General features: G+C 34.8%; 1 protein-coding gene across 7 annotated transcripts; it reads right to left on the bottom strand.

Moving 5' to 3' along the window:
* Window positions 1-1,034: 1,034 nt before the first annotated feature.
* Window positions 1,035-16,976, bottom strand: LOC141672743 (umbelliferone 6-dimethylallyltransferase, chloroplastic-like). Of its 7 annotated transcripts, none has more exons than XR_012555693.1 (6): window positions 16,878-16,976; window positions 16,645-16,746; window positions 16,411-16,546; window positions 16,212-16,307; window positions 15,977-16,081; window positions 1,035-1,107 (listed from the first exon to the last, which is right to left on the bottom strand). XR_012555693.1 is itself a non-coding variant. In XM_074479397.1 (5 exons), the coding sequence occupies exons 1-4, from the start codon at window positions 16,956-16,958 to the stop codon at window positions 15,992-15,994; spliced, it is 369 nt and encodes a 122-aa protein (XP_074335498.1). In that variant the 5' UTR covers window positions 16,959-16,976; the 3' UTR covers window positions 1,035-1,107; window positions 15,977-15,991. The 7 variants fall into 7 exon arrangements, 3 of the variants coding, with proteins under 3 accessions (XP_074335498.1, XP_074335499.1, XP_074335501.1); XR_012555690.1 differs by having other exon boundaries at window positions 16,411-16,486; XR_012555691.1 differs by lacking the exon at window positions 1,035-1,107 and adding an exon at window positions 15,314-15,848 and having other exon boundaries at window positions 15,977-16,089; window positions 16,411-16,486.
* Between the last annotated feature and the right edge of the window lie 231 nt (window positions 16,977-17,207).

Raw genomic sequence — 17,207 nt, 5'->3', positions numbered from 1 at the left:
CAAAGACTTGAACGGAAAGCCTATTCCTCGTGCTTAGAATGCAGAGTATCTGCAAAATTATTTTTAGTAAGGCGCGACTTTGGCCCCTTACTTACTTACACTACAAGAAACAGGTCAAAAGACATCGGTTATAAACCGATGTTAAAAGTTTTCAAACGCGATGTCTTTGCATGTGTAGAGAAAGGTCCGGAGTTTTAGACATCGGTTTCTAAGATACAAGTAGACAACAGTTCTAACTTAGAAACTGATGTCTTTTTTCTAATATATTACATTTTAAAACATGATAACGAGTTCAATAATAGTTTTTCTTTTAATTTCTATCAATTTAAGTATGTGACATACAAAGAAAAAAAAAGACAACATTTATGTAAATTAGGACGTTGTGAATAAGTACTTTTAACATCGGTTATTTTATGAACTAATGTAAATAATAATATTAGACATCGGTTCTGTAGGCCTGTATTTTTGATCAATTTTGAACTGTTGTTAAAGATGTAATTTAACATCGGTTTTCTTAAATTGAACTGATGTCAAACCCCTATGAAAGGTTTTAATTGGTATCTGAACTATGTTCTTGCAAACCTATAAACCAAAACAAACCAAACCAATATCGCAATCAAAATAAAAAGGAAATTTTATTTTCATTACCAAACATCCAATAGCCACTAGGTTTTCAATATCCAAATATCTTGTATATTACCACTGATTTACATCCAAATAGTCAACAAAATATAAACATCTACATTACGACATTAATTACACAAACACAAAAAATGCACCCAATATTCGCTACTAGTGAGAGTAGAATCCGAAGTTGTGTCTGAATTGTTTACAGAGTTGTCTTCGCAATCTATACTTGAACTCCATATTCAGTTCCTGATCAAATGGATCCTCAATGGAGACAATAGGATACTGATCATATACAAATGACTTATAAAGATCTTTGAGCTTCTCTCCTGATATCTTCTCTGAACCATTGTTGTTCTGCAATTAAAGTAACAGGGCAAATAAATACACAAACTACAGAAATTGGTATAAACATATTAATGAGATATCCTTCATTGCCTCTAAGAAAGAAGAGGCGCCTACTGGAAGAATGATAAAATTCTGCAAGCAAACACATATTTGAGAACTCGAGGAACAAACTGTTGTAACATATCATAGTTGTAACGACCAAGGAATTACGCTTGTATTATATTATAATAAAGATAAATTATGTGTAATATTATGTGATTAACTGTGTTGAGTCAGTAAACCCTAATCATTATGTGCTACGTATTGTCTGTTTTGATCTGAACGTGTTTTGGATATTTATTAAATGTTTTATCGCAAGTTATATATTTTATATCAAAACCCGTACAGCTCAAACAGTGTTTTAAAAGCCCGTATTTCAAACAAAATCATTGGCCCTATTTTTCCAAAAATAACATATACCATATCGCTATTCTGAACCCCTAGACGTTTTACAAATTTACCTTTTTCGTGAAAAACGACTTTTCCGGACCCGTTCGGGTACCAAAAACCCCACAAAAATCACATTTTTATTTTTATATAATCATGAAATTATCATACATCATTTTTCTTTGCATTTTTGTAATATTCATAATTTTTGGGAATTTTTAGCATTTATTTTGTATTTATTGGATATTTAAAAATTCATTATTAATACCCAAAAATTATAAAAATTGGGACCAAATATTTTTATTAGGAGTGTAATTAGTCCCTTAATTTTATATGGGGGTATTATTTTGCATAAATATAAATAGCTAATTATTAGTAATTAATTAGTTAATTAATCATAAAAAATCAGAAAAATCAAGAAAATCCCCAATTCTCTGAAATTAGGGTTTGGAGTTCTTGGAATCGAATTCAATTTTGAAGGTGTTTATGTTCATCAAATCGAACATGTAAGTAATGGTTGTGAAGCTCTTTTGATTCTCTATCAGTTCATGTATTCATTTTTGCTATTAGATTAGTCGATTTTTAATTCGTAATTTTCGGGTTAATTCATGAATTTGGGTTTTTAGTTTGACTGATTGTTTGATGTTGTTGTTGTTGGGAACGATTAGATCGTCGAATTTCTGACTGTTTGGCACCGGTTTCATCGGATTTCGTTTAGGATTTAGGTTCGTCGGAGAACCGCCTTCGCGGCGGCGTTCTCGAACTTTCCGGCGTCGTGTTCGATGAGGAAGGAGGAGAAAGGTCATGTTTGTGTTGCTGTGGAACAGGAACGTGAAGAAACGGTGAGGAATCGAGGTGTCGTTGTGGTTCGTCGTCGAATCGAAGCTCGCCGGAGATTTCCCCGTCGGCGTCGGGTTTCCGTCCGGGCGGCCGTGTTCTTGAAGACCCGGGTTCGACCCGGTTTCCAACACGGTTTCGACTCGGGGTTTTATCCTCAAAAACCCAACCTGATTTCCTGTTCATGTTACTAAAATTTAGTTATTTATTTTATTTATATAAAAACAGAAATCAGTTTTATTAATTCTAAAAATCAAATAAAAATTAGATTTAAATTCTGAAAAATATTATAACTAATTTCTAAATTATTTTATTAATTTAGAAATTCGAATTTAATTATTTATCTAATTATTTATTAGTTATTTAATTAATTAATAATTAGGTAATTAATTAATAAATAAGTAATCGAATAATACGAATAATAATCCGATAATTAGTTAAATATTTCAAGTAACTCCTACCTATTCGAGTCGTGATTCGTTAAGTGAGAGTTATTAATCGAGCGATATTTATTCGAAGAATATCGTATTAATTATTTGTATCGAATAATTAAATATTGATCGTCAATTGATTAATAAATCGTATAATATTAATAATAACAATAATTCGGCAGTTATTCAAGGAATGCGAGTAGCTCATATTTATACGAGTAATTAATCGTTGAATTAGATTATGGTTCGAGTAATATTTACTTATTCGATAAATAGCGTATCAGTTAATTGTGTCGATTGGTTATTTATAAATAATCGATTTAATCAATAATAATAATTTATAAATAATTGTAATAAATTATAATTAATCCTAATAATTAGAGATTAATTATTTTAAAATACAATAATTATTAATTAATTATTTAAAAATATAATTGAGGATTATTTAATTATAATTAATTATTTATAATTAATTAAATCTTGTTTATTCATAATAATTAAACCGTTAGTCCGAATTGAGCGAAACGAAGACCCCTAGACTCAGATTAATGAAACGAATCCAATAAAAATAATTGTAAGTCATAATTTCTTTCAAAATAGGGTTGTCTTGTATTAGTTAATGGTTTATAGACCCTAATAGGGGTATAATCGAGTCAAATAAATCCCGAAAAATTGTAATAAAATTAGATAGGGTTAGTTAATACAGGTATGAGTCTAGTATTGATTCTAAAAATATTTATAAGTCGAAAAATTAATTATGTGCCTTATGTGCAATGTGTTTTACTTGATTATGTGAACTATACGTGTTATATAATTATATGTGTATATGTGCGAGTCAGATAGAAACGCATGGGTAGATTGATAGGGTTACGTAGTAACAATTCGAGATACGCGTATGTAGTAAGTTATCTAAACGAATATCTTTCTATGATTGGTTCAGTGTCAGCAAAGTCGATCAAGCTAGAGATAGAAGGCGGTGAGTTGAACCAGGTTAAGTATGCGCAAGACAAGTTTTTCCCCTATTCTAAATTCAGAATAGTGAATTATATCCCATTTTTCCATATCAATTACCTTTGATAATTCTTATTCATATACATAGTTACACAATTATTGAATCTTGTTTATATTTCATTTTGATTCTTGATTTCTCCCAATTTATGGAATCATTTATTCATATTTCTATACTTTTACCATTGTTACATATACTCGGATATATCCTGATGTTGGGATACATCAAAAGCATTCCAATTATTCTGGATGCTCAGCTTTGGACTGGATGGTTACGATACGGGCTGGGTTTCACCCAGACCTTTAATTAATAGGCCATAGTTTTCTGAGTACTCCTTATGTTGGTTGGGTCTATGTAGTTGGGTATAGATCCGCACTGTATCCTGACTGATCAGCAGGTTATAGTGCATATGTTGGTTCTTGTTTCCAGTCTTGTTCATTTGGCACTCGCCGGTGTTGGCAAATTATTATTCTATCCAGATACAGATGGTTGTTCAAACCAGCAGCTTATTGGTTCACTTATTCTTCTCTCTTTATACTATATATATATAAATATATATATATATATTGTTGCAGGCTTGTTGAGCAATTTTGGCTCATCCCCTTTTATTGTTATTCCTATTATTTTACAGTTAAGGTAGAGACTGAAACCTATCAGGACCCGCGTAGTCAAGAAGCGAGTCAAGCAGCGGGACCCTCTTATACCAAGAGTATTCATTCCTATCCCCGCAGAGAGTTTTGAGCTACCAGATCAGGTGTAACAGGATAAGTAGTAATGTTGGGTTGAATAAAAGTTTTATGTGTTTTGAATAAAAGTTGTGTGGTGAGAATGTTGATAGAATAAAGTTTTGTAACAAAGAGAGTTCTTGAGACAGATTGTTTTTATTTGGGTTTGTAATAAAGTTAGTGTGTCGTTCTTGTTTTCAACTTTTAACCTTAAAAGATCCTAAGTAGCAGTAGTTCGGGGTAATTATCATATTTATATTCCGCTTGTGCAGGTTTAGTTTGTAGTTGTTATTAATAATGCCCCATATATATACCCCGGATTTGGAGGGTGTTACAGTTGGCATCAGAGCTTAGGTTTTGACCCTTGAAAACAAGAACATTAGGATTAAGATAAGATAGGAAAATCATATAGGATAGAAGTAAAATGTTAGGATTGTTTGTTTATGTGATTAGAAGTTATGAGTTTTAGGATTGTGATATGATTGTTCTTGTGTTATTATTGTTATATATATTAGATGGCTTCTTCATCATCATCTACGGAGCGGACCAAGACAGATCCAGTAGTTGCACCAGTATTGGCACCAGTATCAGTGCAGATCTTTCCTCCATTTCCACCACCTCCACCATTGCCACCTGGACCAGCGCCAGAGATACCCCCTCCCCCAGAGGTACCAGATTTTGCAGATTATTTTCCATATTTTGAGCCGGAGATACCTGCTTTTCCACCGTTAGAGTTCCCGATATTTAATGTACCTGACATGGTTGATAATCCACAGTGGGAGGATTTAGAGCCCCAGGTACCCGTGCCGCCAGTTGAGATTCAAGAGATTCCACCGATGGAGCCTGAGTTGGAGCCACCAGTATATGCACCCATGGAGCAACCTGTTTTATTTCCCGCACCGCTAGCTATCTATACCCCTATGCCCGAGGTATACCAGTTTCCACAGCCGGAGTTCATGGACGAGGTAGTAGTAGATGACCCATTGCCATTACCTTCTTGAGGTTCCCGCACGGATCTTCGTGAGCATCATACAGTTACATATCAGTGTTTTCAGACAGAGACAGAGGAGAGGGTCAGATGGCAGGATCAGTGTCGAGAGATCCTTGGGTTGTTTGAGACACAGGCGGATGGTCCAGTTCGAGCACTTCACCCAGACTACATATTGAGAGAGAGGCTACGCCAGATTCACAGAGTTGGTTCTCAAAAACTTACTGACCTGAGGCAGCAGGACATTAGTGCAGAGGCAGCATACCGCAGGGCGATGAGACTTACAGAGGCAGTGTTAAAGGCTGTGCAGGAGGAGCTGAGCCATGTGCCACCAGGATTCTGATATTAGCAGACGGAGGAGTGTTATATTTTGTATATATTTTTGTAGATAGAGACAGCGTAGTATTGTATGACTAATTTGTATGAGTGTAGCTACTAGTTTTGACTGATAGCAGTAGCAGTACGACTGACGTATCATAGACTTTTTGTATCAAGCATTGACACCTGCAGCTGGTGTCCTACCCATATATATATAAGATGAACCTTTTCACATTTTCTTTATTTTATTTTTCCAGTCATTTAATCATTTACATTTATTTCACTATTTATTGTTGCATATTTTAAAATGATGTTTTATTTACGATCATGTTGTACCCTTTATGTTTTCAAAATTTTTAAAATTATTTTAAAAAGGGATTGATTTAAACATCGCAATGTTTTATTTATTTAGATATTTAATAAATTGTTTTCTTTCCCCATATCAACTGTTTTAACACTGTTTTAATATTATAAAGACTGTTTCTATTCCATAACACATGTTTAGTATATTATTATTAAGAGAACCCATTGTTTTATTATCAGAAAGATGGCGCCTAAAAGAAAAGCACGACCCGACTCATCTAACGGAAATATCGAGGGCCAAAACGATAATAATCAGATGGATCAGATATTCCATCTCATGCAACAGCAGATGTTGATGATGCAGCAACAGATGCAGCAGCAACAGCAGCATTTTCAACAACAAATGCTACAGCAAGCCGCTCATCCAGAACATCAAGTACCACCAGCAGCACCTATAGTTACTTTCATGCAATTCCAATCGGTAAAGCCTCCGGAGTTTGCCGGTTCCACAGATCCTACAAAGGCGAGAGCTTGGATGAAGGAGATAGAAAAGGCTTTTACGTTGGTGAAAGTTGAGGAAGAACAGAAGACGGATTTTTCCAGCTACTTTCTGAAAGGCGAAGCCAATTACTGGTGGGAATCGAAGAAAGCTTTGGAAGGGGAAGGTGTGGTGACCTGGGATAGATTCACTGATCTTTTCCTGGAGAAATATTTTCCTCGCTTCATGAAGAATCAGATGGAGATCAAGTTCCTGGAACTGAAGCAAGACAACTTATCGGTCGCGGATTATGAGACCAAGTTCACTGAATTAGCCAGATTTATTCCTGAGCAAGTGGATACGGATGAAAAGCGGACCAAGAGATTCCAGTAGGGACTGAAACCATGGATTCATAGCAGAGTAGCTGTATTTGAGCTGACGACTTATACGGCTATTGTTCAGAAGGCCATGATCATTGAAGGTGAGAGTGAAGCAGCTCAAAAAGAGAAGGGACCAGGAAATTCACATAACTGTTTCAACAGAAGGCCGGGATTTCAAGCCCAGGGAAAAGTAAATGCCAGGAGACTAGAACAAAATAACCAGAGGATGGGTAATCGACTTCCCGCCCCAACTCAGCAAAGACTTATCCGACCGCCTATACCTGATTGCAGAATATGTGGTAAAAAGCATACGAGGATTTGCAACAAGCCAAATGTCACGTGTTTCAAATGCAAGCAAAGGGGACACTACTCTGGAGAATGTCTGATGGGAAGAGCAGAAGTCACTTGTTTCCAGTGTGGAAGAAAAGGACATATTGCCAAGGACTGCAGAGGAGTTGCAATGGCCGCTAGTATTCCAAGGGTTTTAGCATTACCTCCACCTCCACTACCACCACAAAATCAGCCCAGAGCAAGGACTTTCAACATGTCAATGAAGGAAGCAGTATAGACTCCGAATGTGGTTGCAGGTACGCTCTCCGTGAATTCTGTAAATGCTCTAGTATTGATTGATTCAGGAGCTACTAGATCTTTTATTTCTGAAGATTTTATCTCTAAAATAAACTGTGAGATTCAGTGGTTAGATGAAGTGCTAGTTATAAAATTAGCAAATGATGATCAGGTTATGGTAGATCGAGTATGCCCAGATTGTGATATTGAGATAGGGAGATGTCATTTCTCAGTTGATTTGATACCTTTCAGGTTAGGAGAGTTTGATGTTATTTTAGGAATGGATTGGTTAGCTAGTAATAATGCTCAGATTGATTGCGCAAATAAGAAAGTGAAATTGCAGACTGAAAAAATACAATGGTAATATTTAAAGGAGAAAAACAACAGCAGAGATTCTTAACAATAATGCAGACGAAACAATTACTACGTCAAGAATGTCAAGCCTATTTAGCCTATGTGTTGGATACTAACAAAGAAAGTCCGAAGATTAAAGATATTCCTGTAGTTTGTGAGTTTCCCGATGTATTTCCTGAAGAACTTCCGGGACTTCCACTGAATCGAGAAATCGAGTTCACTATTGATTTAGCGCCAGGGACTGAACCAATTTTGAAAGCTCCATATCGAATGGCACCTGTTGAAATGAAGGAATTAGCAAAGCAGTTGCAAGAACTTCTTGACAAAGGAATTATAAGGCCAAGTGTATTCCCATGGGGTGCACCAGTATTGTTCATGAAAAAGAAGGACGGTAGCATGCGACTGTGTATTGATTATCGTGAACTGAACAAATTAACTATCAAAAATAAATATCATTTGCCTCGCATCGATGACTTATTTGATCAATTGAAAGGAGCAGCATGATTTTCGAAAATTGACTTAAGATCAGGTTATCATCAGTTAAAGATCAAGGCAGAAGATATTCCAAAGACTGCGTTCAGAACGAGGTACGAACATTATGAATTTCTCGTGATGGCTTTTGGACTGACGAATGCACCTGCAGCATTTATGGATTTGATGAATCGAGTGTTCAAAAAGTACTTGGATAAGTTTATCATTGTATTTATTGATGACATCTTGATTTATTCAAAGATGGAAGAAGAACATGCAGCGCACTTAAGAACGACATTGGAGATATTACGAAAGGAGCAGCTTTATGCGAAATTTTTGAAATGTGAATTTTGGTTAAAGGAAGTACAATTTTTAGGACACATCATTAGTATTGAAGGAATGCAGTGGACCCAACAAAGATTGAAGCTATTCTAAATTGGGAAAGACCAAAGACGCCAACCGAAGTCAGAAGTTTCTTGGGATTAGCTGGTTATTACAGAAGATTCATTAAAGATTTTGCAAAGATAGCCACACCATTGACGAAGTTGACGCAAAAGAATGAAAAGTTCGAATGGAACGAGAAATGTGAAGCAAGTTTCCAAGAATTAAAAAATCGACTAGTAACCGCACATGTGCTTGTTTTACCTGATGATCAAGGAGATTTTGTCATATACAGCGACGCTTTGTATCGAGGACTCGGATGTGTTTTGATGCAACATGGCAACGTGATCGCATATGCTTCCAGACAGCTAAAGCAGCATGAACAGAAATATCTGACACACGATCTCGAAATAGCACCAATCGTATTCGCACTGAAGCTTTGGAGACATTATCTATACGGCAAAAAATGTGAGATTTATACGGATCATAAAAGCTTAAAGTATATTTTCACCCAGAAGGAACTTAACATGCGACAACGACGTTGGCTAGAGTTAATCAAGGATTACGACATTTCAATCAGTTATCATCCAGGCAAGGCCAATGTAGTAGCAGATGTGTTAAGTCGAAAGGAACGATTGAACCTATTAACATCTTCAGAAAACTTAATCAAGGAATTCGATAAATTGGAGATTGAAGTTCATGTTCCAGAAGATTCTACTGAAATGATTTACGCCATGACCTTTCAGCCAGAATTGTTGGAGAAGATAAGAAGATGTCAAGAACAAGTAATGGATCAGGAAATTGATAATTTGACAGGATAAGAGATTACTAGTCAGAATGATGCTAAAGGAATATTTCGAGTTGTTTCAAGGATCTGGATACCTAACGTACCGGAATTAAAAGCGGAAATTTTACAAGATGCTCATAGTTCAAGATATTCGATTCATCGCGGAAGCACAAAGATGTACAGAGACCTGAAGGAAAACTTTTGGTGGCCAAATATGAAGAAAGAGATAGCGGAATAAGTTAGCAAGTGTTATACGTGCCAAAGAGTGAAAGCTGAACATCAACGCCCGAGTGGACTATTACAACCACTAGATATTCCATAATGGAAATGGGAACGCTTAGCTATGGATTTTGTAGTGGGACTTCCAAGGATGAAAGCAAATCATGATGCAATTTGGGTTATCATTGATCGATTAACGAAGTCAGCACATTTTCTTCCGATCAACGAAAGGTTTTCAATGGACAAGTTAGTGCACTTATATCTTAAGGAAATCGTAATGCGTCATGGAGTACCCGTATCGATTGTATCGGATCGAGATCCCCGTTTCAATTCGAGATTTTGGAGACAATTCCAAGAATGTCTAGGAACGAAGTTGAACATGAGTACTGCTTATCATCCACAAACGGACGGGCAAAGTGAAAGGACAATCCAAACAATTGAAGATATGCTACGTGTATGCGCAATAGACTTTGAAGGTAATTGGGACGAGCACTTACCGCTAGTGGAATTTTCTTATAATAACAGCTATCAAGCGAGTATCGGGATGCCACCTTATGAAGCTTTATATGGGAGAAAGTGCAGATCACCTACATGCTGGGATGAAGTTGGAGAACGCAAGATTCTAGGTCCAGAATGATTCAGCAGACCAAGGAAAAAGTAGAACTTATCCGCAAGCGACTTGAAGCAACGCAGAATCGACAGCGTAAATATGCCGATCAATCCAGAAAAGATATGGACTACCAGGAAGGAGAGCATGTATTGCTAAAGGTATCACATGGAAGGGACTAACCAGGTTTGGCAACAAAGGCAAATTGAAACCTCGCTACGTTGGACCATTTGAAATTTTGAAGAAAGTTGGAAAGGTTGCGTACGAGTTAGCTTTACCACCCCATATGCAGCATATTCATAACGTATTTCATGTATCTATGCTTAAGAAGTACAACCCTGATACAAGGCATATAATAGAATATGAACCAATAGAACTTCAGGCAGATTTGTCATATGTAGAGCAGCCGATAAGAATTCTAAATCGGCAAGAGAGGGTATTAAGAAATTAGTCTGTGTCATTAGTGAGAGTTTTGTGGAGAAACCCAGTGGTTGAAAAATCAACCTGGGAGCTCGAAAGTGAAATTTTAGAAAAGTATCCTCAGTTATTTGCATAGTGTGATTCTGAGGACAGAATCCTGTTAAGGGGGGAAATGTAACGACCAAGGAATTACGCTTATATTATATTATAATAAAGATAAATTATGTGTATTATTATGTGATTAACTGTGTTGAGTCAGTAAACCCTAATCATTATGTGCTACGTGTTGTCTGTTTTGATCTGAACGTGTTTTGGATATTTATTGAATGTTTTATCGCAAATTATATATTTTATATCAAAACCCGTATAGCTCAAACAGTGTTTTAAAAGCCCGTATTTCAAACAAAATCATTGGCCCTATTTTGCCAAAAACAACCTATACCATATCGCTATTCTGAACCCCTAAACGTTTTACAAATTTACCTTTTTCGCGAAAAACGACTTTTCCAGACCCCTTCGGGTACCAAAAACCCCACAAAAATCACATTTTTATTTTTATATGATCATGAAATTATCGTACATCATTTTTCTTTGCATTTTTGTAATATTCATAATTTTTGGAAATTTTTAGCATTTATTTTGTATTTATTGGATATTTAAAAATTCATTATTACTACCCAAAAATTATAAAAATTTGGGCCAAATATTTTTATTAGGAGTGTAATTAGCCCCTTAATTTTATTTGGGGGTATTATTTTGCATAAATATTAATAGCTAATTATTAGTAATTAATTAGTTAATTAATCATAAAAAAATCAAAAAAATCAAGAAAATCCCCAATTCTCTGAAATTAGGGTTTGGAGTTCTTGGAATCGAATTCAATTTTGAAGGTGTTTCTGTTCATCAAATCGAACATGTAAGTAATGGTTGTGAAGCTCTTTTGATTCTCTATCAATTCTTGTATTCATTTTTGCTGTTAGATTAGTCGATTTTTAATTCGTAATTTTCGGGTTAATTCAAGAATTCGGGTTTTTAGTTTGACTGATTGTTTGATGTTGTTATTGTTGGGAACGATTAGATCGTCGAATTTCTGACTGTTTGGCACCGGTTTCATCGGATTTCGTTTAGGATTTAGGTTCGCTGGAGAACCGCCGTCGCGGCGGCGTTCTCGAACTTTCCGGCGTCGTGTTCGATGAGGAAAGACGAGAAAGGTCGTGTTGGGTTGCTGTGGAACAGGAATGTGAAGAAACGGTGAGGAATCGAGGTGTCGTTGTGGTTCGTCGTCGAATCGAAGCTCGCCGGAGATTTCCCCGCCGGTGTCGGGTTTCCGTCCGGGCGGTCGTGTTCTTGAAGACCCGGGTTCGACCCGGTTTCCAACCCGGTTTCGACCCGGGGTTTGATCCTCAAAAACCTAACCTGATTTCCTGTTCATGTTTCTAAAATTTAATTATTTATTTTATTTATATAAAAACAGTAATCAGTTTTATTAATTCTAAAAATCAAATAAAAATTAGATTTAAATTCTGAAAAATATTATAATTAATTTTTAAATTGTTTTATTAATTTAGAAATTCGAATTTAATTATTTATTTAATTATTTAATTATTTATCTAATTATTTATTAGTTATTTAATTAATTAATAATTAGATAATCAATTAATAAATAAGTAATCGAATAATACGAATAATAATCCGATAATTAGTTAAATATTCTGAGTAACTCGTACCTATTCGAGTCGTGATTCGTTAAGTGAGAGTTATTAATCGAGCGATATTTATTCGAAGAATATCGTATTAATTATTCGTATCGAATAATTAAATATTGATCGTCAATTGATTAATAAATTGTATAATATAAATAATAACAATAATTCGACAGTTATTTAAGAAATGCGAGTAGCTCGTATTTATACGAGTAGTTAATCGTTGAATTAGATTATGATTCTAGTAATATTTATTTATTCGATAAATAGCGTATCAGTTAATTGTGTCGATTGGTTATTTATAAATAATTGATCTAATCAATAATAATAATTTGTAAATAATTGTAATAAATTGTAATTAATCCTAATAATTAGAGATTAATTATTTTAAAATACAATAATTATTAATTAATTTTTTAAAAATATAATTGAGGATTATTTAATTATAATTAATTATTAATTAATTAAATCGTGTTTAATTCATAATAATTAAACCGTTAGTCCGAATTGAGCGAAACGAAGACCCCTGGACTCAGAAAAATGAAACGAATCCAATAAAAATAATTGTAAGTCAAAATTTCTTTCAAAATAGGGTTGTCTTGTATTAATTAATGGTTTATAGACCCTAATAGGGGTATAATCGAGTCAAATAAATCCCGAAAAATTGTAATAAAATCAGATAGGGTTAGTTAATACAGGTATGAGTCTAGTATCGATTCTAAAAATATTTATAAGTCTAAAAATTAATTATGTGCCTTATGTGCTATGTGTTTTACTTGATTATGTGAACTATACGTGTTATATAATTATATGTGTATATATGCGAGTCAGATAGAAACGCATGGGTAGATTGATAGGGTTACGTAGTATCAATTCGAGATACGTGTATGTAGTAAGTTATCTAAACGACTATCTTTCTATGATTGGTTCAGTGTTAGCAAAGTCGATCAAGCTAGAGACAGAAGGTGGTGAGTTGAACCAGGTTAAGTACGCGCAAGGCAAGTTTTTCCCCTATTCTAAATTCAGAATAGTGAATTATATCCTATTTTTCCATATCAGTTACCTTTGATAATTCTTGTTCATATACACTGTTACGTAATTATTGAATCTTGTTTCTATTTCTTTTCGATTCTTGATTTCTCCCAATTTATTGAATCCTTTATTCATATTTCTATACTTTTACCCTTGTTACATATACTCGGATATATCCTGATATTGTGATACATCAAAAGCATTCTGATTGTTTCGGATGCTCAGCTTTGGATTGGATGGTTACGATACGGACTGGGTTTTACCCAGACCTTTAATTAATAGGCCATAGTTTCCTGAGTACTCCTTATGTTGGTTGGGTCTATGCAGTTGGGTATAGATCTGTATTGTATCCTGACTGATTAGGAGGTTATAGTACATATGTTGGTTCTTATTTCCAGTCTTGTTCATTTGGCACTCGCCAGTGTTTGCAAATTATTATTCTATCCAGATACAGATGGTTGTTCAAACCAGCAGCTTATTGGTTCACTTATTCTTCTCTCTTTATACTATATTTATATATATTGTTGCAGGCTTGTTGAGCAATTTTGACTCATCCCCTTTTATTGTTATTCCTATTGTTTTACAGTTAAGGTAGAGAATGAAACCCATCAGGACCCTCATAGTTAAGAAGCGAGTCAAGCAGCGGGACCCTCTTATACCAAGAGTATTCATTCCTATCCCCGAAGAGAGTTTTGAGCTACCAGATCAGGTGTAACAGGATAAGTAGTAATGTTGGGTTGAATAAAAGTTTTGTGTGTTTTGAATAAAAGTTGTGTGGTGAGAATGTAGATAGAATAAAGTTTTGTAACAAAGAGAGTTCTTGAGACATATTGTTTTTATTTGGGTTTGTAATAAAGTTAGTGTGTCGTTTTTGTTTTCAACTCTTAACCTTAAAAGATCCTGATTAGCAGTAGTTCAGGGTAATTATCATATTTATATTCCGCTTGTGCCGGTTTAGTTTGTAGTTGTTATTAATAATGCCCCAAATCTATACCCCGGATTTGGAGGGTGTTACAATAGTATCATTAATTCTCCAAAGACATATCATGTTAATAAAAATATGAAAAAAATAAGAACTTACCAAAACTATTCTCAGAGAATAATTAACTAATAATTCACATATCTTCCCTAGGTTGCACATTTATACGACTTGGTAGTTCTTATAGGTAATAAATCAAGTAACCAATCAAAATATAATTAACTTCCAAAGAGATTGGACATGCAATGCATAGCTACCTTATGGATGAGGTTGGATGAACATCCCTGTTTGCGTAATCAGACATAATTTAGTAACAGCTAGTCCGCACCCATTTTTAGTATGATGACCATGTTTCAAATCATTTTCCGGCAGACCTCCAGGCATTCAAAATTGACTATAATTTACTCTATCCACTTGGTCATTTGCCAGAACAGAGAGCTATCACTGGTAACATGTTCTAACTTAGAATATGTATACATCCTGAATTAATTCTACTATCACTGCTGACTGCTATAGCACACACCAGTTCAAAGAATGAACATGTATATAAATCTATATCTATCCCGACTACATATACAACTTGCATAAACATATAAATACAATGAAACACGTGAACCCAATGCACAGAACCAAATTAAAAAGAAAAATAAAACATGGCCAAATTTACACAACTACAGAAGAGATGCATCTATCATTAAAAAACCAAGCAACTCAACTGACTTTTTCCTCTTGTTTCTTTTTCGCATCTTTAGGCACAAAACTACCATCTGCTTTAGCAACACATTTCGATTTTGATTTTGCATATTGTATATGCTATATATTGAAACATGGTCATATTAGAAGATCGCATTATATATATATATAAACATCCTCCATGTGCTAGCAAGACATTTAAATTTACATTAATTTAATTACAGAAAAGAGAACCAAATTAGACATTTATATACTATTCCGTTTATATACTATACAGAGACGCAACTACAATTATCAAGTCAAGTAGTGTACAGCCGAGTCTGGGAAAAAAGGCTTTCAAATAGTCTGCGCAAAGATCACGTGTAGAATATATACGCAATAAGGTAACTAAGTGAGAAAATGCCTTCATGTTACCCCTGCTTAACAAATTCTTGAAGCAGCAGACCGTTACCAGTCCCAACATCAAGCACCCTCCAATCAACAATATCCAAGGAGCTGGTGTTATCTTCATGATCACAAGCTAAGACACAGCGCTTGGATCACAATATCCAAGGAGCTGGTGTTATCAATCCAGAATGGATTTTAACAAAACAGAACCAAATTTAATGGATTACATACTTCTGAAGGAGACACGGGCACCATTATATCCTAGAAGAATCTTATTCTGCATGTCCTTTGTTTTCTGGTTTTGTTTGGAGATGCACTATTATATATATCTGCTGCTCAGCGCATGAAATGAATCAGCACATACTCTGCATATAATAGCTACAGACAAAGATCCAAATTGAGGACGGTGTCTCTAGTCAAGTTAGGTATATATATATATAACTGAAAAGAAGTGGTATAGGTCAAAGAAAGCAAAGTATATGTGGTGCAAAACATAGTTAAATTACCTTATATTAAAACATTTAAAAGAACTGCGTTGATACAGGATCGTCCAGATTAGTAGAATTTGCTTGAAGCATAAGGAGGGAGGCAAGTATAGTGTGACCTATAACCTGAAAGACTAGGTACAGGGAAAAACTCTCAAGATAAATGTAAGTAATCAAGGTTACTCCAGATGTGCATGTGTCTGTGTTTTTCTTTTTCTATATGTCCGTAAGTCTTGTTGGGTGGCATAGAACTTACAGACACGATCTTGCATATTAGAAGCGACGAAGAAGCTCCTAAAACCACAGCAAACCTATAGGCAATTAGCAGAATATATAGACAGAGAGAAAAGACCTGCAAAATGTGAAGTCAACTAAACAATTTGCCAAATAGAAGTTGTTAATTATCTATAGACTTGTTAGATATGTAGAGAAGATATCAGTTGATGAATAGTTACTAGCTTTCTGTTTGCCATATTTGACACTGAATGTCATAATGCCGAAAGCTTTGTCTCCTTCAACATCAGGTATGTCCTGTGGCGATACTTCATATTTATTATTAAAGCTTTAAATGATTGGTTTACCCAGCGCATTCTGCATATATATTGGTTCAGTTCCTATATATGGCCATATAGCATATTATAAACAACTAGCATTTGTTCTCTGCTGCATGCAATAGTGTAGTTAGTTACCTGGATGTGGTAAAAGGCAGCAGGCAGCATCGTGAGTCCCAATAGTCCGCCCATAGAAAATGAAGTCATTGCCGCATTTGTTTTCCATCTAAGTAAAGGTAGCTGCTAAGAAACATTATAGGTTACCCATTTTAAATAAATCATTTAAAGAAAAACAAGACAAGGGAGTAAACACAGTTAATATCGGTGAGGGATAGTTAAGGGTCAAAGAACAAGTTAAGTAGTTTGATTACTTTGTCCATGTCCATATCAAACACTTGATTTATCCCAGAGGTATAGATACTCGCACAAGAAAATGGTAGGAGTGCCTGCATTTAGACATAAACTCATTTATATAAGGGAGATGATGCATAAAAACATCTTCAATGGTTAACACCACAAATATATAGTTAGGGGGGCTGAATATTGTTCAAGGGAACCGAATAAATTATTTTATATTTTTTGAAAATTTTTACTAAAATTCATGTAAATTTTGATGGTTAGCGGAGAGCGTAACTGTCCAGTCCCAGGTTCCTTCCCTGGATAGCACCCATATATACTAACTACAAATTTAAATTATATAT

Source organism: Apium graveolens, chromosome 7 (assembly GCF_009905375.1).
Source record: "Apium graveolens cultivar Ventura chromosome 7, ASM990537v1, whole genome shotgun sequence".
Lineage (NCBI taxonomy): Eukaryota > Viridiplantae > Streptophyta > Magnoliopsida > Apiales > Apiaceae > Apium > Apium graveolens.
Note: the sequence above shows the minus strand (reverse complement) of the source record. Positions and strands in the feature narration are given on the sequence as shown.